This window comes from Schistocerca americana, chromosome 7 (genome assembly GCF_021461395.2).
Source record: "Schistocerca americana isolate TAMUIC-IGC-003095 chromosome 7, iqSchAmer2.1, whole genome shotgun sequence".
Taxonomy (NCBI): domain Eukaryota; kingdom Metazoa; phylum Arthropoda; class Insecta; order Orthoptera; family Acrididae; genus Schistocerca; species Schistocerca americana.
Genome location: NC_060125.1, coordinates 371,135,767 through 371,161,332, shown reverse-complemented (window position 1 = coordinate 371,161,332; position 25,566 = coordinate 371,135,767). Strand labels below are relative to the sequence as shown.

The following is a 25,566-nucleotide window of genomic DNA, read 5'->3' as shown; positions in this document are numbered from 1 at the left end:
AGTGACACTTTCTAAATACGTACATACCTGGTAAACAACTGGAATTACTACGTATAGTTTTTTGTCGTGATTCATAGGTACGAATATTTTTCACCCTATATTTCATGGTAACCCTAAAAATACGTAATAAATTGCGCAGCTTTACTCATTGCAACCCCCAAAAAGTACATACTGACATGTAAGTCATTGTTATGCTGAAAAAGCCTTCTGCCACTTATAGTGTTAAAACTTCCGCCTTCTGCAAATCAGTGTTTTTTTCGTATTCTTTATCCAAACATATTTCGACACCTACGTATCATCTTCTGTGGATCTTGTTTCATTTCTGTAATATACCATACAAACTCTTGGTTGATTATTTTAGAACCTGAAAATGTGTATATTTTATTCTGTTGTGGTTGCTCTCCTAAGACTGATTTAATTTTACAGATGGATTGTATTTTGTGACTTTTAATTATGCACACTGTTTCTCCCATCTCTATTGACTTCTCTCTTAACCAGTATCCAAATTTTTCATACAAATCGAGATTTAGAGGAACTTATTGGGCATATTTATTGAGGGTTGTTAATTTCCTGTAGCTGTTCACTTGTTATTGTGTTGTTTTTGCCGAGTGCTACGTTAATTTTTAATATTTGGTGAGAATCTATGTGGTGCATTGTGGTGCAAGAATTGAGGCGAATGTATTATATTTATATACATGGTGAACCAAAATCCAAGTTCTCGGACGCCACAGCGCGATTCCTTGCATAGTAACAGAAAATAATGTCCCCCCAACAAAGTTTCGTCTCGCGCATATTTTCAGCAGAAAACACACGTCAAAGAAGGGCAATTTGACAACGCCGTAATACTGTGTAACTGCGGTGTCTAATCAGTGCGATGGATAGAGCTTTGTGATAGGATACTCGATGCTGAGTCACCAGGTAATTTTTTCTGTAACTATGCAGTACGTGATACGGCTTCTGTCTTCTTAACCGTTCTACAGCAATCAAGGCAGGTCTCGTATAAAATGCATACAATTATTTAATACAGACACAGAAATGAGGGTACAATCGTCTGCATCCTCTCCCTTTAAAAAGGTATTTTACCTTTAAACGTTTACTCCGTTCTCTTTCATGTACTACACCCCTCCAAGGTTTCCGGTGTATTGTGAATATTGCTTTCTTATTCTTTATTTGTACCCTTTTTATAAAAAGAGATCAACCAGCAGAAGACACCAACTATCAACTTCCCCTCCACCTTCCCCCTCCTTTTTGGTCTGCTCCTGTTCTTTTATGCCAGGTACTTTTCCTGCAACCATGCAAATCACATAGCCACATCATCTAAGTGAATTGTTCGTAAACTACATGCGAACCACTTTCAGTATAACCTCGTGATTTTGATTCTATTGATTAGTAACAACTATCGTGCTTACCATTTTCACGTCCATTACGTTAAATTAGGACATCACATCACCAGTAAGTCTAGCAATCCGCTTCACAGATATTTACCAGAATCTGCAACGTTTACTGTGTTCCGCCGATGCATGCGGAAGAACTGGTAAGCGCGCTTCCATGCTGCTCTTGCAACTGAACCAGCGAGTCGCTATATGTTTGGAGGTACGGAGAGATCTGTTTGAGCCTCTGCTCCGAAGACTACGTATGTTTTGTGAAATACATACTATCACTAATAACAGATTTAAAATACTACAATTGGCCGCTCCTACTGAATGTTTAATATCTCCACCTTGACAACTTTTGTATGTAGTTATTTCTGTCCTAAGATACGTATTTTACTTTTAACTGATTATTACTCTACCTGAATACCTCTGACCAATAGCTGGTATGTTCAACGTTTAAAATGCTGCAGTTGGCAGGATCAATATCGTTTAAGAAACAATGTAAGCCACAGCATTATTGAACTGATCAAAACTAGGAAAAAACTCTCTACACCGGAACTTCAACTATTCCAACCTAAAACTCTATCCAAGCCTCTAATTAGGCAATAAAATTATACAATGTTGAATCAAAGTACTTGTCGCACAGTCATGGACTGTGCGGCTGATCCCGGCGGAGGTTCGAGTCCTCCCTCGGGCATGGGTGTGTGTGTGTGTGTGTGTGTGTGTGTGTGTGTGTGTGTGTGTGTGTGTGTGTTTGTCCTTAGGATAATTTAGGTTAAGTAGTGTGTAAGCTTAGGAACTGATGACCTTAGCAGTTAAGTCCCATAAGATTTCACACACATTTGAACATTTGAACTTGTCGCACATGTTTTTACAGTGTTGCCAAATTGCCGTTCTCTGATGTCCTTTTTCTACCAAAAATGTGTACGCGACTAAATTTTGTTCGTTCACTTTTTGTATTGTTAATACGGAAGAAATCACGCTGTGGCGTCTGTGCACGCAAATTTTGATTGTGTGTTTGCGAGAGAGTGATAGACATACACACAGAGAGAGAGAGAGTGAGTAGCAGGCATTTTTTTTTTTTTTTCGGTAGTAGAGGAGATTTCTCTGAGTACATGTCTTTGTATAATTCACTGACTGTGGCAAATAGTGCTCTCTTTTTGCACGACGTTGTCTAATCGTTCAAAACTTTTCATTACTTCCGTATGCGGAATATCTCTTCTATTGTTTTTGTTGGGAACTATCATTTTTGATACATTTGGGTAAAGAAAAAGCAAAATTATAAAATATAATGTAGCTACCACTGTCGTCAGGTAATATGTGGCATTACAGCTGGATGTTGTGATTACTTGGTGAATATACACATATTAGTTAATCCTAGCAACCAAACCGCCGCACTGTAAAACGGTCGTCAGATTTTGTGTATTGCGATACTTTAACACAATATGGCTCTGAGCACTATGGGACTTCGTTAACTTCTGAGGTCATCAGTCCCCTAGAACTTAGAACTACTTAAACCTAACTAACCTAAGGACATCACACACATCCATGCCCGAGGCAGGATTCGAACCTGCGACCGTAGCGGTAGAACGGTTCCAGACTGTAGCGCCTAGAACCGCTCGGCCACACCGGCCGGCACTTTAACACATTGCATTGCTGTTTTAGCCTGTGCAATAGATGTACTAGTAACACAAACGCGTACACCAATACGTAAATGCACGTGATGAAACGTGACCATCCCACTGAGAGGGGTGGCTTATAACAGCGCGCTGCATTTTTCAACGGTGTTACCACATCGTATTTTAGATCTAAAGATGAACTACACTGGCAGAAACCGCTAATTTCTGCATCAAATAAAAGTAGTCTACAATGTGTTTTGTTCATAGAATTATAAAACCAGATCACAATTATCTCCTGCGAGAGAAATCCGCCTTTCAAACAAAAAGAGAGAGAGGGGGGGGGGGGCATAAAGAATGACACAAAATGTCTCAGTGCAACACAGCAAGCACTTGCTGTCCGAGAAACAATTGTGACTGGCTGGTGTCTGGCCCCTATCACTCTACTCGCTGAAACACCAATCACAAAGCTACTTTAATCCTGGGAAAACCCGTGTTGGGCGCATGTGAGAGCATGCAGTTGCTCTAATCGTGCGTCATCAAGTATTATTGCAGATTTGGCTACGGAGGTTCTCCAATGGCAAGCAAGGTATAATAAAAAATGTTCAAATGTGTGTGAAATCTTATGGGACTTAACTGCTAAGGTCATCAGTCCCTAAGCTTACACATTATTTAACCTAAATTATCCTAAGGACAAACACACAGACCCATGCCCGAGGGAGGACTCGAGCCTCCGCCGGGAACATCCGCACAGTCCATGACTGCAGCGCCCCAGACCGCTCGGCTAATCCCGCGCGGCAAAGTATAATCAAAGTAGCGTTCCGGATAATGACTGCTACAGACTTTCACTTACAAATGTCGCCAGAGTTATAACCCCACTCCGTATTAAGATTACAGGCTACTATGAAATAAAAATCTTGATAGTTACTGTAACCGCTGTTTTACACTGTGCGAGCAATGCCTTCAATGAGTGAACCTCCCACCACGCATGCCTTTAGGTCCTGATCACGGCTCCAATCAGGCAGGACACCTAGTTTCCACATTCCACAAGGGAAGATGGATTTTGTAGACGATCTACAGACTGTAGCAAGCTATCCGCAGTAATATCATTTCTCGCACGAGTTTTGGTACAGCTAATAATACAGAAGAACGTCTGTTGGTGTTTGATGGCAAGGAACAGAAATGAACCATCAGACGTGCCCGAACAGTCGGCAAAGTCGTCTGGGTGGTTGAGAAATCCGATCTGACATATAGTTCCATCCACCCTCCCTCCCCAGTTACTGTTTATTATTATGGTTTTATGTGGCCATTTCACTATAGGTCGCTCCGGATGGTTACTTCTAGGTGCTTTACAGTAGTTACAATTTCCAGTGATCTGTCGCCAATATAAGCTCACAATGTAAAAAGTCATGGGATAGCACAATACACACATACAGATTGAGATAGTATAACGTACACAGTGCATTTGCAGGACATTCCTTTGTACTCAGGTGATTTATGTGAAGAGATTTCCAACGTGATTATGGCTGCACGACGTGAACTAACAGATTTTTAACTTGGAATGATAGTTGGTGCTAGATGCATGGGACATTCCATTCTGGAAATCGTTAGGGAACTCAATACTCCGAGCTCAACAATATAAAGAGTGTGCCGAGAATACCAAGTTTCAGAGGTTACCTCTCACCATGGACAACGCAGTAGCTGACGGCCTTCATTTAACGACCGAGAGCAGCGGCGTTTGCGTCCAGTTGTCAGTGTTAACAGACAAGCAATACAGCATGAAATAACCGCAGAAATCAATGTGGGAGTGCGACGAACATATCCCTTAGAAAAGTGCTTGGTGTTAATGGGCTATGGCACCAGACAACCGACGAGAAAGTCTTTACTAACAGCACGTCACCTTTCATGAGTTTGTAACCATATTGATTGGACCCTAGACGACTGAAAACCACGGCCTGGTCAGATGAGTACCGATTTCAGTTGTTAACAGCTGATGGAAGGGTTTGAGTATAGCGCAGACCCCACGAAGGGGCCAGGTTGTCAACAAGGCTCTGTGCAAGCTGGTGGTTCCTCCATAATGATGTGGGCTGTATTTACTTGGAATAGACCGGGTGCTCTGATCCAACTGAACCGATCACTGACTGGAAATGGTTATTTTCGGCTACTTGCAGACCATTTGCAGCCATTCATGGACTTCATGTCCCCAAACAACGATGGAACTGTTATGGATGACAATGCGCCATGTCATAGGGCCACAATTGTTCTTGATTAGTTTGGAGAACATTCTGGATAATTCGAGCAAACGGTTTGGCCAGCATGATGACCCAACATGAAATGTTTATGGGACGGAATCTAGAGGTCCCTTCATGTTTCCACTTCACTATTACATCGGAAACAGTGGACCTATAGGAGTGTGGAAATTTCGCGTGCACACGTATGACACAAGTGACACCCAATCACCTGACCACATTTGAAGTCCGTGAGTTCCGCGGAGCGCTCCATTCTGCTATCTCACAATGTCCAATGACTACTGAGGTCACTGATGTGATGTACCTGGCAGTAGGTGGCAGCACAATGCACCTAATATAAAAAACGTATGTTTTTGGGGATGTCCGGATACTTTTAATCACATAGTGTATTTTACGGTCAGAGGCAACTGTCGGTCCCAGCACCAGCCGTCGATCCTCTGCAGGTCTTCCTGGATTTCGCTATGGCCCTCTGGCGCTTCAGCTAACCGTAGACAAGAGCATCGTCCGGAAACATTCTCACGGAATCTCTAATGTTATTCACTACATCACTGCTGACAAGTAGGAACTTGAAGAGGGAAGTTACATCGCTAACTATTTTTGAAAACATCACCAACTTGATCTCATACAGGGTGTTTCAAAAGGGATATACGTATTTCGAACGCATATGTTAACTAAACTGTAAGACATGCAACTATGAAACTTTTAACAATTTTTGATTACAGACGGTCAGTATTTCCTCCGTCAGCGATACGAATAATATCACATCGAGAGTCGTATTCCTCTCATACTCGGGTAAGCATGTCCATCGCGGTTGATGTTGTAGCAGTACGAATTCGACTCTTCAATTCTTCCACTTCTGTTGCAGTGCTGGTGCCTCAACGTTGTCCTTAACGAAAACCCACAGGAAGAAATCACAGTGCCTCTAATCCGGTGAGGGTGGAGGCCAGCTGAGAAAAGCTAAGTCGCCGGCTGTTTGATGACCAGTCCAAAGGCTCGGTAGATTTTCGTTCGGATATTAACTCACTTGGCGACTCCAGTGTGTGTGGGGGAGGGAGGGGGAGGGGCGGGCGTAAACAGATGAGTGGGACAGCGCACAAAACACAATGAATCTCGTGCATGTCGGTTCTGTAGGCCCAAAATTCGAATATTATGTTTCCTTACTTTCCTACTAAGGTGGAAAGTCGTTTCATCGCTGAACACAATGCGTTGTGCGAAAGTGTTATCATCGTCAATAGCATACCGAAGCTCGTCAGCAAATGCCACACGTTTGCGTCTGCGGTCACGACGTAGAACCAATAACAGCTGCAACTTGAACGGCTTCATAACCAACCGACATCTGAACACACGCCAAATTGTTGCTGTAAGCAGTTTTAACTCCCGACTGGTACGATGAGTTGATTTTATAGGACTATATTGGAAAGCGGTTTGAATTCGTGCGACATTTTCGTCAGAAACACGACAGCTGCTAGAACTCTTCTCTTTAATACAATCCTGTGTCTACAAACCAGCTGGTCCCTATCAACAACAAGACGCCGCAACAGCCAGACGTACAAAATATCCTTCTACACGGAGTCGGCCTCTCAATAACACCTAGCCACAATGAACTGTATTAAGTACCAAATCATTTACCATTTACAATGCTAAATTACTTAACTATGTAAATTTGTAAGATGATTATAAAAATTCATTAAGACAGAGTAATGGCCGAAATATTCTTTGCTTTAATCGTGTCATTTCTTCAGTGCAAAGAAAATAACCCAAACAACGCGATATTAATAATTAAATAGCGCTACGCTACTTCTTTAATGCCACACTCACTGATTTTATGAATCCACACAGCTTTTGTGAATCGTAAAATAAAAAGCGTTCAAAGCAAAGATATCTCTGGCACCAGCTACGTGTTAGAAACCGCGCAATTTGACACAATGAACAGAGCACTATCGCTTGTTGGTTCACAGACACTGTGACACGAACCTCTCACTCACTTCGTGGTCGGGCATCAGGCGGCAGCAATGCGCAGGAGCGAGTGACAACCTGTGCGTGTGAATGTTTAAAGGCTGTACATTCAGAAGATCGTAAATGCGTACTATCAAGATCATGGTCCAAATTTTTGCGCGGGTGCGATTGTTCATGCAAGCATATGGCAAGTGTGCCTTTTCTCCTTAAAATAATAAGTCGGTGATGTTTCCTTGAAAGATGATTGCGCGATAAAAGTGGGTTATTGTCAGAAGAAAGTAAATGTTCCACGTTTCCTTCGGACGCAGGTTCTGGTGCGTTACGGATAACAAGCGTACCTCAGTGTGCGACTGAAATGGCGCGGCAACTGGAAAACTATTCCAAAATCAAAATACGCCGATCGTTATGATTTTTGTGGGCAAAAGGTCTACGCTGCACCCGGAGTCACCGTGAAATTCTGGCGATATCTGGACCAAATGCAATGTCGCGTCCAGCAGTAGTGAAACGGTGCCAGCACCAATGTGACCAAAGGCCCAAAGACGTGGGTGATGCTGATAGGAAAGTCCAGCTTTTGCACCAGCCTATTTCCATCTTTTCGGCAAGTTAAAAGAACATGTGAGGTAAAGAGATTTTTGCAACTATAAGGACCTTCACACAGTGGTTCTTGAGTGGCTCCATGATCAAGGAGTAGACCTCTATCGGTGAGTTATTGAATAACTGGCAGAACGTTCAGACCGTTGTTCACAGAGACTACGTGACTATGTCGAAAAATAGTGTCATGTGCGAGGGCGTGCTCAAAAGTAATGCCTAACAATATTTAATATGAAAACTCTTAAAAGGTTTTTAAGTAAAACAAAATTTATTAACATTCTATATCTTTATTCTTCTTGTCCACATACTTGTTTCTAAAGAGTCACCCTGGCTACACATTTCTCCCAATGAGCGACCAGTTTGTTGATACCATCACTATCGAATATTTGACTTTGTTGACCTCACCTCTGCTTGCACCGCTTCATCACAATCAAACTTAACTTTTGAAAACAGATGAAAATCGGCTCAGACCAAGTCAGGATGGTAAGGAGGATGATCGACGGCAGTGAACCCAAGGCGTCGTCGGATTGTTGCATACGTCGCAGTGCTCGTTTATGGTCCGGCATTATTACGCTGATGGAAGAGGTGTTCCACGTATGGACAAACTCTTGGAATTCGTGTTTTCAGTTTTCTCAGGGTTTCGGAGTATCCTGCAAAGTTTAAGGTGGTGCCTTGATGCATGAGTTCCAAATGCACAACACGTCGAACATCTCAGAACACTGCGTGAATGACCTTGATTACTAATGGCGCTGTCTTGAACTTTTTAGCTGTTGGTGATCCTTTGTGGCGGAACTCTATTGACGCTCTTTTGTTTCGGGGTCAAAATGCAAAAGAAATTTCTGACAAATGTCTGATCTCGTCTGTTTCATGTCACGAGTGAACATTCGAGGCACCCATCGTGCATATAGTTTTCTGTACCGCAGCTCTGCAATGATGGCCTCTTGTGATATGTCACACTTACTTGAGAGCTGTGTCTGTGTTATCCGACGATTTTCTGATGAATTCACCAACCCGATTCCGGCGATTCTCGTCGGTTACCGCACGCACACGTCCACTCCGAGCGCTGTCACACACGCAGAGGTTAACACCACAGTTTCCCTCATTATGAGCACTAACAACCCAACGTCGCACACTGCTGATTTCGATAGAATCATCACAGTACACAGCTTTCATTCTTCTGTGCATTTCAATTGGAGGCACGTTTTCCGCGGTTAGAAACTCGATTGCAGCACTTTGTTCCTCACGCACCGACATACTGTAGTTACCATGCACTCCGCCATGTTACCAGCTACGATTCGGAGTCTTCTAGCGGTAAATGGTTGCAACTTGCGTCAGCGAAGCGGTAAAGTCAACCGAGTGATATACTTGACATCTAATGCTTCATCCGTTATCGAGAACAGAATAAAAAATTCCGAGCCATTACTTTTCAGCACGACCTCGTATCTGTGTCAACTCTGAAGTGTAGAGCGGCATTCAGTGAAAGTTACTTGGCCTGCTATAGTAACGCGTAACTTACTTTTTGGAGTCCCGTCGTACAGTGTAAATAGTAGTGGCTCTATGACACCACCTGGGGGTACTCTCGAAATTACCTTCACATTTGTTGGTTTTGTTCAGTTGAGAACGACGTGTTGAACTCCAACTTTAAGGAAGTCCTGCATCAAGTCACAAATAATGTGCGATACTCGGTAAGCTCGTGTTTTGTTCATTAAAAGAGAGTGCGGATCTGTACCCAATGCATTCCGAAAGTCAAGGATCACAGGGTCAACCTAAGCGTCTAGGTCTACTGCGCTCTGTTTCACATGGACGAACAGAACAGGCTCAGTTCAGCAAGATCCCTGTTTGCGGAATCCGTCTCGATTTTTATGGAGTAGATTTTCGTTCTTCAAACACATCACAAATCGTGACCATATAGGTAGTACAGACACCACAGGTCCCATGGCTTGTTGTTAGCTGTTTACGAGGAGAGGGAGTGAAGCACGGCACGAACTCCCGACCCCCCACTAAGCCACCCCATGCCCGAAACAGCGCGAGTCCACACACGCTCGCTTGTGTGTGCGTATTTGTGTAAATATGCCAGCGGCCTCCACCGCGCTGCGCGATTAATGCATTGTTAAAGTGCAAATCCACCTGGGCTCTCCGGTGTCTTCTCTGACATCGCTGTTCGAAAAGGGATCGCCTGCATAATTTATTTTTATTTGTTTTGCGACTTGTAACCCCATGTGTGAGCGCACGCGCGCGCGCCGTACGAAATGAATGGGTTTTGCAGCAATCGAGTGCAGGGGAGAAAGGAGAGAGATTCATCTATACAGTAATAAAAAAAGGACACACTGCAGCACTTAACATACATGCACGTCGTTAGTTCGAAATGCATACGTCCGTACATTGCGGAATCCCGTCTAGTAACGATTTTATCAACGCTAAGCACTTAGACGCATACATTTATTAAAGCCTATTTCACTAAACGTATCTTAACACTACGCCACTGGGGAAACGCTGTATTCGCGATGTCACAACAATCTCTGCTGTAGACAGTGTAACTAAGCTCATTTAAATTATTTATTCCTTTGTTTAGTCTGGTTATTTAGTCACCTTGAAGCCCTACACTACATCAGCCTACAGGTATTTAATTTTGTAGCGTAGATGCAGAGGGTCGGCGAGACGTCTCCTACCCCTGTAATCCTTGTTTAGTATCAAATGTTATTTTGCACGTTGGTAACTATGTTACTTGTTATCAGTCATTGGAATCAGTTGTTGGAATTCATTTCTACGTGTTTCCGCAGTCAAGTTTTAATTTTTAGTCATGGCATAAGTGAGCGGTCATAGTTACACTATTGAGGAGTGCTTAGTGACAAGTGTGTGACAACACAAAGGGCAGACAATGAGACAGATTATGGGGGAATTGCAGGAAAGGTGTAATAAGACTCCAACGCGAAAGGCAACACTTGTGAATTGGGAAAGACGTGCTTGTGCTTTTGCCTTTGGCACTGTTCAAGACAGGTCGCGGTGCCGAAGGAAGAAGACACGAGAAGAAACATGTGCCACAGTCTCTGCTTCGATTGGGCAATCGCTTATGAAGCCGACACGTGAACGTGCTTCCGAGCTCGGTATGCCGTGGACAACAATGCGAGACCACATGAAAAAAGGCCTTAGGGTCAGACCATTTCGACCTATGTTCGCGAACGAGTTATCGGATAAAGACCGGACTGAGCGCGTTTTAGTGCCCTGTGCTTTCGTAACTCAATTTCCAAGTGCAGTGAGACGTACCAAAGTTATGTTTTCAGGCGAATGTGCCATTTAACGCAGCTCACGTGCTATAAATATTGTCGTCTGGGCCAAAGAGAATCCTAGTTACACAGTCGAGTCACAAAAAAACTCGCCTCACATAATGATATGGGCAGCGATGACATCACATTTCCTTGGCCCGTACTTTTTTGAAGGGACTGTGAATGGTGCAAATTATTTACACCTGTTACAATATGGTTAATACCTCAGCTCGCGGAAGGGGGCCTCAGGGAACTCATGTTTGCGCCGAGACGGAACGCCTTCCACTACGCTCTTGGATTAAGCGTGTTCCAAAATGAACACTTTCCAGTACGGTGGATAGGTCTTAGTTCATCAGCAACACCAGCACCCTTGAAACGGCCGTCAAGACGTCATGACATCCCCACGTCTGACAACTCGTTGTGGTGAGTCATCTAGGCGCATGTATCTGCACCTGTTACAATATGGTTAATACCTCAGCTCGCGGAAGGGGGCCTCAGGGAACTCATGTTTGCGCCGAGACGGAACGCCTTCCACTACGCTCTTGGATTAAGCGTGTTCCAAAATGAACACTTTCCAGTACGGTGGATAGGTCTTAGTTCATCAGCAACACCAGCACCCTTGAAACGGCCGTCAAGACGTCATGACATCCCCACGTCTGACAACTCGATGTGGTGAGTCATCTAGGCGCATGTATCTGCACCTCGTTATGCTACTAACAAAGAACTGGGCAATGTTATTGAGGATGCATTTCGCATTATAATACCGGAGATGTCAAGAAGAACGTGAAGGCGTATGGAAATGTTTTTATAGCACGATGGGGAACGTACCGATATAATGGACACTTAATACGTGAGTACTTGTGTTAAAACAAATCAAATCAATTAGCATCCGATACTGAGGGATACGGGGACTCCTCGCCCACCCTGAAGATATTTTTTACATTACGAACAATGTGAAACAACCATCTTTCGAATAGCTCAGCTCTTCTTAGTTTCCTAGTTAGCTTATTTTTACTTATACCCGTACATGATTGACAACTTCGTGTGCTATCATCAATGACTTTTGTTATTATTCTGCCTGAAAAGTTTCTGTGGCATGGTGACAACGTGTGGACGTTACTATGAATTCAAATAATTTTGTTTCTATACAAACAGCGGTGATAATCTGACATCATTTCATGTTAGCCCATGTACTTAGCTAACGTCTGTGACACACATTACATATATGAGCTACGAGATATACTACGTCTGTCTATACAACTTATCATCTATGAACAACAAAGCTTTTTCTATATCTTTTCTTTAATTTTACATAGAAAGTCGCAAAATTATATCTCTGTTTTAGCATGTTTTGCTAAAAAGTTTCTGGTTCTCTCGTCTTGTTCATCGTTGTACCAGGCGGCAAAGACTTGCAAAGTATCATTGGCAAGGCATTTGACACTGGGGTACTACGCTGCGGATACATCAAAAATGATATAGCAAGTCATCAAGTTACTCTTGTCAAGTGTGTGCACTATTCCATTCCGCTGTGTTTCGACCACTTCATAGAAGCACTCACACCTGCACTTCGATGCCGGCCGGAGTGGCCGTGCGGTTCTAGGCGCCGAGTCGAGCCGAGCGACCGCTACGGTCGCAGGTTCGAATCCTGCCTCGGGCATGGATGTGTGTGACGTCCTTAGGTTAGTTAGGTTTAAGTAGTTCTAAGTTCTAGGGGACTGATGACCATAGAAGTTAAGTCACATAGTGCTCAGAGCTGTTTGAGCCAATGTTCACATTCGTTAACCTTCAAAGATCGACTATACAAAAACGCAGATGTTTATATATTTATGGTTTCGATGGATGGTAGAGCAGATGCATCTCGGTATTTTAAAATCCTTTTTTTTAATTAACTTTTAGCCATTCGACCTAGAATAATTCCCTTGGCAGTGTCAATTATTTGGGATAGGAGGCGGACTCCGTATGGAAAATAATGATGTGCAGCGACTGTGACTACTTTTCCATACAAAGGATCTCGAAACGAAGTTATTTTAATAATGCAAACAGGAAGAACACCTCCTCCTCAATCTGTAAGGGTGCCGTTCGCTACTAGAGTAGCCATCCGCATAAATTATATCCTTCGGAAAAGCAGTTGAAGACTACTTACATTTTCTGCCAGTACAAAATACAAATCGTCTTTCTGACATACAACAGACGCGCTTGATCGGCTCCACACTACTGCAGTGTTACACGGTGGCGCATGGTTGCCGTAAAGTGTAAATAGGCGAAACTGGGACCACAAAAGAAATCGTAATTGACAATGAACGCAAGACACTTTAAAAAATGGGAAATATGCGGTTGTGGAACACCATGACTGTGACCAGCATATAACTTTTAATAAAATACCAGTGCTACTAAAAGAATGAGATGTCTACAGGAGGAAAGTCATAGAACGGTGAGCTCTCCAATAAAGAGTGTGATTTCAGTGCGAATGGACGATATCCAGCCACTGCGCGTGACGAATAGAAGTACGTATGATGCGGGCCTTAAATGAGACATTTTGAGATGGAAAAGAGGGGGGTGGGAGTTGTTTGAACTATGGTTGCATAAGATGCTGCTAGAGTTGGGCCTGATCTAACACACATACACTCTGTTCGAATATTATGAAATACCGCGAACAAAACCATCTACTGACACATAACCAGCAGAGATTCAGAAACTGGCTCTTTAGTCCATTCCAGGTTTCTAGATTTTCAGAGGGCCTCCGATACCGTTCCTAACAAACGGCTTCTAATCAAATAATGTGTCCGTGGAATTGTGCGACTGGATTGGTGATTTCCTCTCGGAAAATCACAGTTTGTATAATGGACTGGAAGACATCGAGTGAATCATAACTCATATCTGGCGATGCCGAAGAAGAGTTATTGGACGTCTGCCGTTTACCGTCTACTAAACTCATCAGAAGAGTAAAACTAATTGCAAAATGATTAAGATAAGATATCTCTGTACTGCGAAAAGTGGCAATTGCTCTAAATATTGGAATTTGTTAGGTCCTCCACCTGAATAAAAAGAAAAAAAAACTGTAAATTTAGGTTACATTATAATACACACCAATACAAAGGTTGTAGATTCAATTAAAACCGACCTAAGCATTTCAATTATGAACAAAATAAGCTGGAGAGATCATATGGGTAATGTGTGGGGAACGCGAACCAAATAATGTGTTTGATTGGGTGAACACTTATAAGATGCAACAGGTCCACTAAAGAGACTGCCTCCACTACGTTTGTCCGTCCTCTTCTGCGGTACTGCTTTGCGGTGTGCGATCCTTACCAGATATGACATCGAAAAAGTTCAAAGAGGAGCTGCTTGTTGTGCTATCGCAAAATGGTGAGAAGAGTTTCACGGATACGATACGTGAGTTGGAGCGTCAATCATTAAAAGTAACGCGTTTTTCGCTGCGGGGAAATCTTTCCACAAAATTTCAATCACCAACTTTTTCCTCCGAATGCGACTATCAGTTACACAGAGAGATAGGACCATCGTAATAGAATGAGAGAAATCAGAGCTCGCACGGAATGATTTAGGTGTGGCACGGTGGAGATATAGTCAAAGTCGTTCTTTGAGTCCTCTGTCAGGCACTTAAGTGTGAATAGCAGAGAAGACCTGTAGGTGTAGACGTACTCCGCTTGGCTTTGGGTAAGACGTTGCCTTTTTTCCGTATTTTGAAATGAATAAAGAGACTATTGCTGGTCCGGCATAGAATTCTATAAAGACTGCCACGACACCAGAAGGGACCAGCGCCCAGCGGTCTGTTGGAAAAGTGTTCCGTTCGTTTAAGATCGCGGCCGACTAGCTCGTTACAGTGCCCGCCCTATATCATGAAATGACAACAATAATACTTCGGTACCTACACCCCCCACCTTTCGTCCTCCTCTTTTGTAGTACCTGCGTAATGAGAGCCTGAGCAGTTCTTTTTTTGTATAACTCCATTTTTTAAGATAAAGCATGGGAAAGCATCCTTTTATATGAGAACCTGACACTGGTTTTCAACAGTGTTCAATCACTCGGAGGCACCAGCAGTCTTCTTATGAAGATACCACCCGAGAGTCGAAACTTCTTTATCCTTCCGCTACTATTAATATTACTACTACTAGTGTTGTAGCGGAAATAGCAGTGCAAGTGCCAGTGGCACGAGTAAATATTCATAACAGCTGTCGTGTAACGAGTGTGCAGGGCACGCAATGCCTCAGGAGAGGGCGTGCTCGTCTGACAGCGGTACGGTGCGGGAAATCTGCGGGTCGGCGCCGCGTGTACATGCAGATGTTATGTGGGCGCTACAGCCGCCATAACGTGTTAACAGCGGCGCGACACGGGGCCCGCGGACCTGTCACCTATTACACACACACACACACACACACACACACACACACACACACACACGCACCACCCACCTCTGGCCTTCACAACTGCCTTACCAGCAGTCCGCTGCAAACATGACATCACACCAAAAAGCTCGGCTCCCGTAGAGACCGTGAAGACAAAATTAGACTAATTACAGCACGCAGAGAGGCTTTTAAGCAGTCACTTTGACCGTGCTTCATAGGCGATTGGAGCTGGAAGAAACCCTAAAATGTGGCACCAAGTTGATAAAATGCTGTCAATAAACGAGACTGGTAGGCAAATCATTTGTGCGTATCAATTGCTTACCAAAACAGTTCCGAAGCATATGAAGCAATCGCAATTTATGTTTATGAAAAGAAATCCACTACTGTACAGCGATACTATTGATGGCAAATTGCTGGAAACTGTATCCACCGTAAAATTTCCAGGAGTAGCTATCCAGAGCGACCTTACGTGGAACGACCAATTTCGAGGGGCGTACAATATTTAACGCATTTCTTTTCTCCGCGAATTTCGGTTGAAAAAAATGCAGAATTTGTTGTGGTGGTGGAATACTTCCGCTTCAGCCCCTACAGTTTCATGAAGTACCGATTGGTGGCGGCGCTATACGTAGCTTTCAAAATGGCAACTGTAACGGAGGTGCGTTCAAGTAGAGAGCTGTCACTGAGTTTCTTTTGGCGAAAAACCTGAGCATTGTTGATATTCATAGGTGCTTGCAGAATGTGTGCGGAGACCTGGCTGTGAGAAAAAGCACGGTGAGTCGTGCGAGGCTTCAGTCATCATCGCAACTAGGTCGCGCTAACCTGCCGCATCTCCCGCGTGCCGGCCTGCAGCACACAGCTGCTGGAACGTGCGGACACTGATAGGAGAGAGAGAGAGAGAGAGAGAGAGAGAGAGAGAGAGAGAGAGAGAGAGAGAGAGAGATCAACCCAAGAGCGGCGCGTTCCTTCACGGGATCGTTTAGTCGGCGCGAGTGTGACAGTAATGCTCAAGAAACCGTAGTGGCGGACGTTACAAGAGAGGACTTGCGCATCAAGAAGCGGTTTGCCATCGAAATTTCGAAACAGCACAACTCGCGAAATGACCACGACGAGAAAATTCGATAAATTAGACCCAATACAGAAGCTTACCGACAATCATTTTTCCCAAGCGCCATTCGCGAGTGGAACAGAGGGGGTAGGATTAGTTAATGGTACCAGAAGTAAGTTTCGTCACACACCGTTAGGTATCTTGCGGAATATGATGTAGACAAATGTAGATGTTACGTCCACCAAGTGGCTGTTTGATTATCACCGATGAGCACCACTGTTATGCATCAGCGTTTCATGAATTCGATGACATTGGTGTGACATCCTTATGAACACCTTGTGCTCTGTAATGCACCAAACCGTCTTCAGCCCCTAAAAAGCGCATCACTTGTCTGTATCGCGTCACCTTATTATCGATTTTCATGTGCTACGAAAATGAAGAGTTTCTTACGTTGTCTGTATAGTTTTCTTATATTTTTTGTTAAAATGTTGTAGATATGTGTAACACCTGATGGTTGAAAGAAGCAGTGTCCTGTTAAGTCAGTGAGTATGCTGCGCCAATGCCGACTTCTGAATCGCGGGGTGCGGCAAAGATAAGAACTACGTTGCGGCTGGCTATACGAACGTTTGCCGACGACTACTAAGAAGATACACTTATTGTTAAAGAGAGAATTAGCGTGATATGTTTGTTCCCAGAGCATGGTTATTGGCTTGTCCTTTTAGAATTTCAGTAGTAGTATCCGAGTACTGTTCGAGTAGCGAGCCTCGAGAGAGATTATCGCACGAGTGTGATGAAGATCGGCTCACATGTACGAGGGTCACTCCAAAAGAAATGCACACTCTTTTTTAAAATCCATCTTTTATTCTACGTGTCTGAAAGTTTTACAGTGTGTAGATACATCCTTTAGGAACAATATTTTCATTTCTCCACATAATTTCCATCCCTCTCAACTGCCTTACGCTATCTTGGAACCAGCACCTGTATACCCGCACGGTAAAATTCTGGACCAACCTGTTGGAGCCACTGTTTGGCAGCGTGCACAAGGGAGTCATCATCTTCAAACCTTGTTCCACGAAGAGTCTTTCATTTTCCCAAAGAGATGGTAGTCACATGGAGCCAGGTCACAACTGTAAGGCGGGTGTTTCAGTGTTGTCCATCCGAGTTTTGTGATCGCTTCCAAGGTTTCTTGACTGACATGTGGCCGTGCATTGCCGTGCAACAGCAAAACATCCTGCTTTTGCCGATGTGATCGAACACGACTCAGTCGAGCTTGAAGTTTCTTCAGTGTCGTCACATATGCATCAGAACTTATGGTGGTTCCACTTGGCATGATGTCCACAAGCAAGAGTCCTTCGGAATCGAAAAACACCGTAGCCATAACATTTTCAGCAGAAGTTGTGGTTTAGAATTATTTTTCCTTGGGTGAATTTGCATGATGCCACTCCATTGATTGCCTCTTCGTCTCTGGTGAAAAATGATGGAGCCATGTTTCATCATCTGTCACAATTCTTCCAAGAAATTCATATCCACCATTCTCGTACTGTTTCAAAAGTTCGCTGCATACCGTTTTTCTTGTTTCTTTGTGACCCACTGTCAACATCCTGGGACCCCATCTGGCACAAACGTTTTTTTAACGCCAACACTTTCAGTTTTCCGCGCAAACACTTCCTTCCCCTATCCCAACGTAGCGTGATAATTAGTTCACTGTGATGCGTCTGTCAGCAGTCACCAATTCGTTAACTCTCTGCACATTGTCTGGAGTGTGTGCAGTACGAGGCCTGCCGCTGCGAGGACAATCCTCAATATTGCCGTGCCCGCTTTCATCATGTAACCTTCTTGCCCACCAACTAACTGTACTGCGATCGACAGCAGCAACTGCATACACCTTTTTCAACCTCTTGTGGATGTTTCTCACTGTCTCGTTTTCACAGGACAGGAATTCTATGACAGCACGTTGCTTCTGACGAACGTCAAGTGTAGCAGCCATCTTGAAGACATGCTGTGACGGCACCACTCACGGGAACAGGTTGAACTTATTTTCAAAACAAGCGGGAAGGATGTATCTACACACTATAAAACTTTCACACATGCAGAATGAAAACTGTATTTTTACAAGAATAATGAGCATTTCTTTTGGAGTGACCTTCGAACGATACATGAATTACACTGCAATGGGGATAGAACACAAGTGTGTTGAAAGCAAATATAAGTCGTTTAGAAAGATATTTTAAGAAGATTATCGGCTGGTGTAAAAAATGGTTATTTCGCCGATTTTGGTAGACTGTAGACTCACCAGGTATAGGAAAAGTTCCGATTTCTTGAAGTGTGGGATTAGCTTCTCCTATTTGCGATTAATGGTGTGGTTGAGCTGCTTAATAGCCACTCGTTTATAGGCGAACCGTGCAATATTTTTTGGGAGATTTTCCGTTGTATAGTGTATGTGAAGAGACGTGTACACGGAAAGTCGTTTAATTATTTTTTGGTTGACAATTACAGCACGCACTAAGGGATAGTAACGTATATAGCTATGTCGTAGCGAGCTGTAGTGTGATTTATAGCGTGGAAATCTTACGTAACGTCGTTGCGTTAGTACAGACGAGTATTTCGTCACACAGATCACGTCGTTGAGTGTAGGCAAGGTTTTGAAGGACGACTTATTGTAGTATTACAACAGTGCGCGACACTGCCCGACGTTACTTTTCACCTTCGTATTGCAGTGCTGTTAGAGCTTGTTCATACAGTGTATCTCCTACGAGTATCTAAAGGGTGGCGCAGGACAACTCCTCAAGATAAGTAATTTCCAAATGTGGAAATGTTGTGGTAGACGTTACGTTGGCTGCGTGGGTGTTCTACGCGAATCCCAGGTGTGTTCGATAGTTTTCAAATACAGGAAACATGTTAGTCAGGGCATTGAGGAGACATTACTGCAGCGAAGAAACATGTTTAGCTGCGCAGATCCCGTTCTCTCAGCGCTCTGTAGAGGTTGCCCACAGAATCCGCTTACCCTCTATAATAACCAACATAAACCCATAAACTTAATATGAACAACAGTTCTTTAGATGAGATCTCTCGAGATATGAAACATTCCTTATCCAAAAGATCAGTTTATGCACCGTCATAGTCAAGGTAAAGGATATTACGCCACCACGAGTCGTGCGATATTTTTCGAAGCACTGCTAGTATAACTTCTCTCACAGCATATTTCAGGTCGTCACTGGTAGTGTAATGGCTTTGTGAAACGATACCCTTGCCTGACCACGATGAAGCCCAGACGTCCCCACACGTGATAGTCACTATGGGAATACATAAATTTTAAAGGGTAAACGGAACACCCTGTAGTAGTAGGTGCGAGTGTTGCGCCTTCGGGAAAGTGTACCTAGGAACGTATAACGTTTCCTGGTCGTAGTTTCAAACTAGTAGCCGATTCTAGAATCACATGAAGAAAGGTACACAACAGAACACCATTTTCTACAGCATTTGTTGTTGTGAGCCATGACATTGTGTTTCCGGTAGCATTTCTAAATATTGCCAATTCTACATATTTAAGTTCTGTGTAATACTCGTATATTAAATTTACTAAATTATATAACATATTATACGTTATATAATATGTGGAGAATGTTGTTAATTCTTTAGTTGAAGAGATTTACGGCGAGTAAAATTCCGTATATTTTTAAAACTAGTTACATAACTTGGGGACGGTTAAGCCATTCTTTCTCGGATGTGCACCATCTTTGTATCAAAAAACGGAAGAAACTCGTCTACGATGGAACACTTGACATTTGTAAGTGAAATGGGTTTATGCTTTGTCTTGAAAACAAATTTCTGTTCTTTGTCAATATTTTCTATTTCAATTTGTTTTTAACTTGTAATAGCATTTTTATAATACCCTATAAGACAAAAAGAAGACGCATCACGGAGGAATTACCCGAATGAAATGGAAACCGATAGGTGTGATGTACATGTACAGACAGACAAATGATTACAGTTTCAGAAAAACTGGATACTTTATTCAAGAGAAGAAGCTTCACAAACTGAGAAAGGCAATAACGCGTTGGTCCGCCTCTAGCGCTTATGCAAACAGTTATTCGGCTCGACATTGACAGATAAAGAGTTATTGGACGACCTCCTGAGGGATATCGTGCAAAATTGTGTCCAACTGCCGTGTTAGATCGTCAACATCCTGAGCTGGTTGGAGGGCCCTGACCATAGTGCGTTCTCAGATCCGGCGACCTTGCTGGCAAAGGTAGGGTATACAGTGAGGTGGTACTCACGTGTGGTACTGCGCCTGCAGGAAGTTGAACTCCTCCTTGATGCGCTCGCACGTCTCCGCCACAGTGAACTTGAGTTGGCCAGGCTGCGGCGGAGGGCCCTGCGGACACAAACAGCAGCCCTTAGTAACGTCTCCTCGCTCGCCTTATTGAATTGCAGCAGCAGCAGCAGCAGCAGCAGTAGTCGCCAGCTGACTGCCAACGCAGCCGAGGTAGGGGTGTGCGTGCGAACTTGGCAAGTCACCGACGTTGATTTCCAATTCATCACCGTCATCTATACATCGATGGATGATAAAAGTCGACTCTAAAACGTCGATGTTAAATGATCAATATAAATACTGTCGTAAAAAGAACATAAAAACAGCTAATATTATTTTAAAATTCAGTAAAACAGTATCTATCACAACGGACGTTCATTTTATAATTTGTAATGCGATAGGGTCCGCAGCTGCGATAAATTTTTTGAATGATTTCTTCAGCCTTCAGCTGCCATTTTATTTATTTTCTGTACGATTGTACAATTTCGGCCTTAGGCCACTTTGAAGTATTTTGCGGATGATTTTTTGGTAGCAGATTATGTTATATGCGTCGTTGCTCCTATGAGCGTGACATGATGTCATAGGAGCAACGACACATATGATACAATCTGCTAACAAAAAATCATCCTTAAAATACTTGAAAACGGCCTAAGGCCGAAATTGTACAATCGTACAGAAAATAAAGAAAATGGCAGCTGAAGGCTTCAAGAAATCATTCAAAAGACGTTCATTTTGGTTGGCAACCAGTTTCGGTCTATAATCTAAGAGCATCTTCAAGCTGTAATCACCTTGATGGAGGCTGCTGGCGGTGAACGGAGCAGGATCCGTAACAGCACGGGCGTCAACTGTTCAGAAATCGGTTGCCAATCAAAATACAGTAAACAACTTGCGATAGAGACCGTTTTACTGAATTTTAACATTTTGTACAGAACGCAGCTTACGCTCCATTGATAGAAGGCTTTGTAAAATTTTAAACCTAATTTCACATTTACTAATCAATAATTTTACAGCAATAATTAACACTGTATATCCCACAATTATATGTCTAGAGGCTGTAATACGAGAGAGGGTCAATATGTAATTTGGAACCTGGGATAGAGGCATCAGAGCCGCGCAGATCAGCCTGAAATTTATTTTGTTTCAACATACTCCCCTCGTTAACTTAAAACACTTATCCTATCGTCCGACAAGGCGTTAAGAGACTGCAGCATAGAAGTCTTGTGGCAGTGTTCGCTTCTAACAGGTGATCTCTTGCGATATAACAAGTTTATTTTGTTCCTTAACTTGCTGCAACCCGCAAAACCGATCAGAAATTCCCGTAGACTGGGAAAAAATGTGCCATTACGCATAAGCATCACGGGCCAGGACCATTCTTTATTGTGACTTTTTCTTATCCTTTGCTCAATTCCTGTACACAATTGAGCACAACTATCTCTGAAATAAATTTCTAATCACACATGGGACGAGTTTCGCTATGGACGTCCTCTGTGGACAAGGAGTCGCTCGGCTCACAAAGATGGCGTTGTCCTAACGGGTACACACTTATAGCACCCCTGCCATCTTGATCTGACTGCAGATCATTAAACATTCGTCGTGTAATACTGTGTATCGGCTACCTTCCGCGCGACGTGGGTTTCCACCTTCTAGATACATATAAGCACGAAATTTAAAACGATATGCGGTAACCAGGCGTTTGCGATTTATTTATTGACTTCTGTTGGTAGTACCAATAATGATTCAGATATAAATAGGTTATTATTGCTCACTCCACATTTAACGCAACACGGATTTCTTCTCCATTTTTTATGCACATCATAACAGCATAAGTGTTCAAAAAGTAAAGTATCAACAACTCGCTGACATCGCTCGTCGCCGAATGGTTCAAATGGCTCTAAGCACTATGGAACTTAAAATCTGAGGTCATCAGTCCCCTAGACTTATAACTACTTAAACCTAACTAAGCTAAGGACATCACAAAGGACATCACACACATCCATGCCAGAGGCAGGATTCGAACCTGCGACCGTAGCAGCAGCGCGGTTGCGTACTGAAGCGCCTAGAACCGCTCGGCCACAGCGGCCGGTTCATCGCCGAATACGATGTTCTGTATCATTTAGTTATCTCTGATGTTAACACATGAAAAGACGCAGTTACTCGAGAACTTCAAGGTTACCAACAAGTGAAAAACTTTAATATGGGTTTACTGGTTTCCTTCATATATAAGCATTTATATTTGCGTCGAGCAAATGCAATCTTATGTATAATAAATGTATTTGCATAATGCAAAGTAACAACTTTCGGAATTAACAAAAAAGAAAAATTGCATCAATACGAGCACGAAAGCATGAACTGAATTCACAATGAAAAGTATAGCCAATGTTCCTGCCTTAGTTCGATCAAAAATTTTGGTACATCAAACCCCCCTCCCCCCTTCACCCCAATGGCAGCATTGGAGATGTTGCAATTACACTGGTATCGTTATGATAGATGTTCACTAAACGACTTGTTCAAATGACTAAACGACTTATTCAAAGGCCTACGAAATTATTCACAGTGGTAACTCCATGCCGCTGTTCCCCGTGTTGCGCCACAGTACCGTATCACGTCGGTAGAAGCCCACTGATAAAGTGAAATGTCACACGGTAATCGATTTTCTGCATTTGGCAACGCTGCATAAATCTTCAGTTGGTGGAAGTGAGTGGCAACAACACACCATCATATGACACAGTGATTAGCTGGTGCAGACTCTTCCAGAGCTGTCGAATAGACCTGAATGACGAAAAACAAAGTGGCTCACGCATCTCCGTGAAGCACGAAGGATCGCAAGATAAATGGGGCACCTAGTACTCGAAGACTGGGGGAAGAGAGTGGGAAAAATGAAATCAGTAATCGATCAGTTTTCAACATCTTGCAGTGCATTTTGATCTTGTCAAAGGTCGACTCCGCTAGGATACGCGACTACCCATTCAAAAAGGGAGCAATGGAATTGTTGCGACTGTGTCACGGCGATCCAGATAATTTCTTTAGCCGCCTAATCACTGTGCTGTCTGTACCTCTATGACGTCGAAAGACAGAGGCATAACAAGCAGTGATGAACTACACTGAGATGACAAGAGTTATGGGGTACTCCTAATACCGTGTTGGATTTTCTTTTGCCCGGCGTAGTGTAGCAACTCGATGTGGCATGGACTCACCAAGTCATTGGAAGTCCCCTGCAGAAATATGAAGCCATGTTGCCTCTATAGCCGACCATAATTGGAAAAGTGTTGCCGGCGCAGGAATTTGTGCACGATCTGACCTTTCGATTACGTTCGATGGGATTCATGCAGGCCGTAAGGGTGGCCAAATCATTCGCTCGAATTCTCCAGAACTTTCTTCAAACAAATCGTGGAAAATTGTGACCCTGTGATATTGCGCATTGTCATCCATAAAGCAGTTGGACCAGAGGACCAGTCCATTACATGTAAACAAGGCCCACACCGTTATGGGGCCGAGCGAGGTGGCGCAATGGTCAGCACAATGGGCTCGCATTCGGGAGGACGACAGTTCAAACTCGCTTCCAGCCATCCAGCTTTAGGTTTTCTGTGATTTTCCAGGCAAATGCTAGGATGGTGCTTTTGAACAAACACGGCCAGCCTCCTTCCCCATGCTTGAAATCATCCGAGCTTGTGCTCCGTCTCTAATGACCTCGATGTCGACGGGACTTTAAACTCACTTCCCTATTTACCATTATGGAGCCACCAGCAGCATCCACAGTGCCTTGCTGACAAATTGGGTCTACGGTTTCGTGGGGTCTGCGCCACAATCGAACGCTACCATCACCTCTTACCAACTAAAATTGGGACTCATCTGACAACGTCACGGTTTACCAGTCGTCTAGTATCCAACCGATACGGTCACGAGCCTAGGAGAGGCGCTGCAGACGATGTCATGCTGTTAGCAAGGACACTCGCGTCGGTCGTCCGCTGCCATAGCCTATTAACACCAAATTTCACCGCACTGTCGTATCGGATACGTTTGTCATACGTCCAGCATTGATTTCTGTGGCTCTTTCACGCAGTTTGTCTGTTAGCACGGAAAACACAAACGCCGCTGCTCTCGGTCTTCGAGTGAAGGCTGTCGGCCACTGTATTGTCCGCGGTCAGAGGTAATTCCTGAAATGTGGCATTCTCGGCACACTGTTGACACTGTTCATCTTGAAATATTGAATTCCCAAACGATTCCCGAAATGAAATGTCCCATACGTCTAGCTCCAACTACCATTCCGCGTTCAAAGTGTGGTAATTCTCATCGTGCGGCATAATTGGAATCTTTTCACGTGAATCATCTAACTACAAATGACCGCTCTGCCAGCGCACTGTCCTTTTATAACTTGGGTACGGCATACTATCGCCATCTGTATACATGCATATCGTTATTCCATGACTTTTGTCACCTCAGTATAAAAGTTCCGCTGTTTACGATACGAATCAGTTCTGGCGAAATTAGCAGACAACGTTCTCACCAGAAGATGATTGCACGACGTTAAGGTGATTGCGTGACCCGACGGCAGACCCAACGAGAAAAAACAACATTTGCTTGATACATTTTTTCTTTAGTTTGCTCCTAGACGAAAAGTTACTTGGAGGCGTCAAGATAAGTGGAGCAGCCTGTATAGACGTAAGCGACGGCTAGAAGTTGGATAGCCGGACGTGTGCGAGGGAAACGGCTCCGGAGTGGAGCTCGCAGTACTCGGGCAGATGCCAGCGACTGCAGGGGCGGCTGAAGAGGGGCAAGGGGAGGGGGCGGTCGCAGCCACAG

The 25,566-nt window shown here is 43.6% G+C and overlaps 1 protein-coding gene across 1 annotated transcript in view; it reads right to left on the bottom strand.

The window, feature by feature from the left end:
• LOC124621802 (protein groucho) overlaps window positions 1-25,566 on the bottom strand; it is a 696,988-nt gene that overhangs the window by 266,051 nt on the left and 405,371 nt on the right. The window contains exon 2 of the mRNA XM_047147238.1: window positions 20,732-20,829. Coding sequence (XP_047003194.1) covers window positions 20,732-20,829 — 98 coding nt within the window. The remainder of the gene's footprint in view (window positions 1-20,731; window positions 20,830-25,566) is intronic.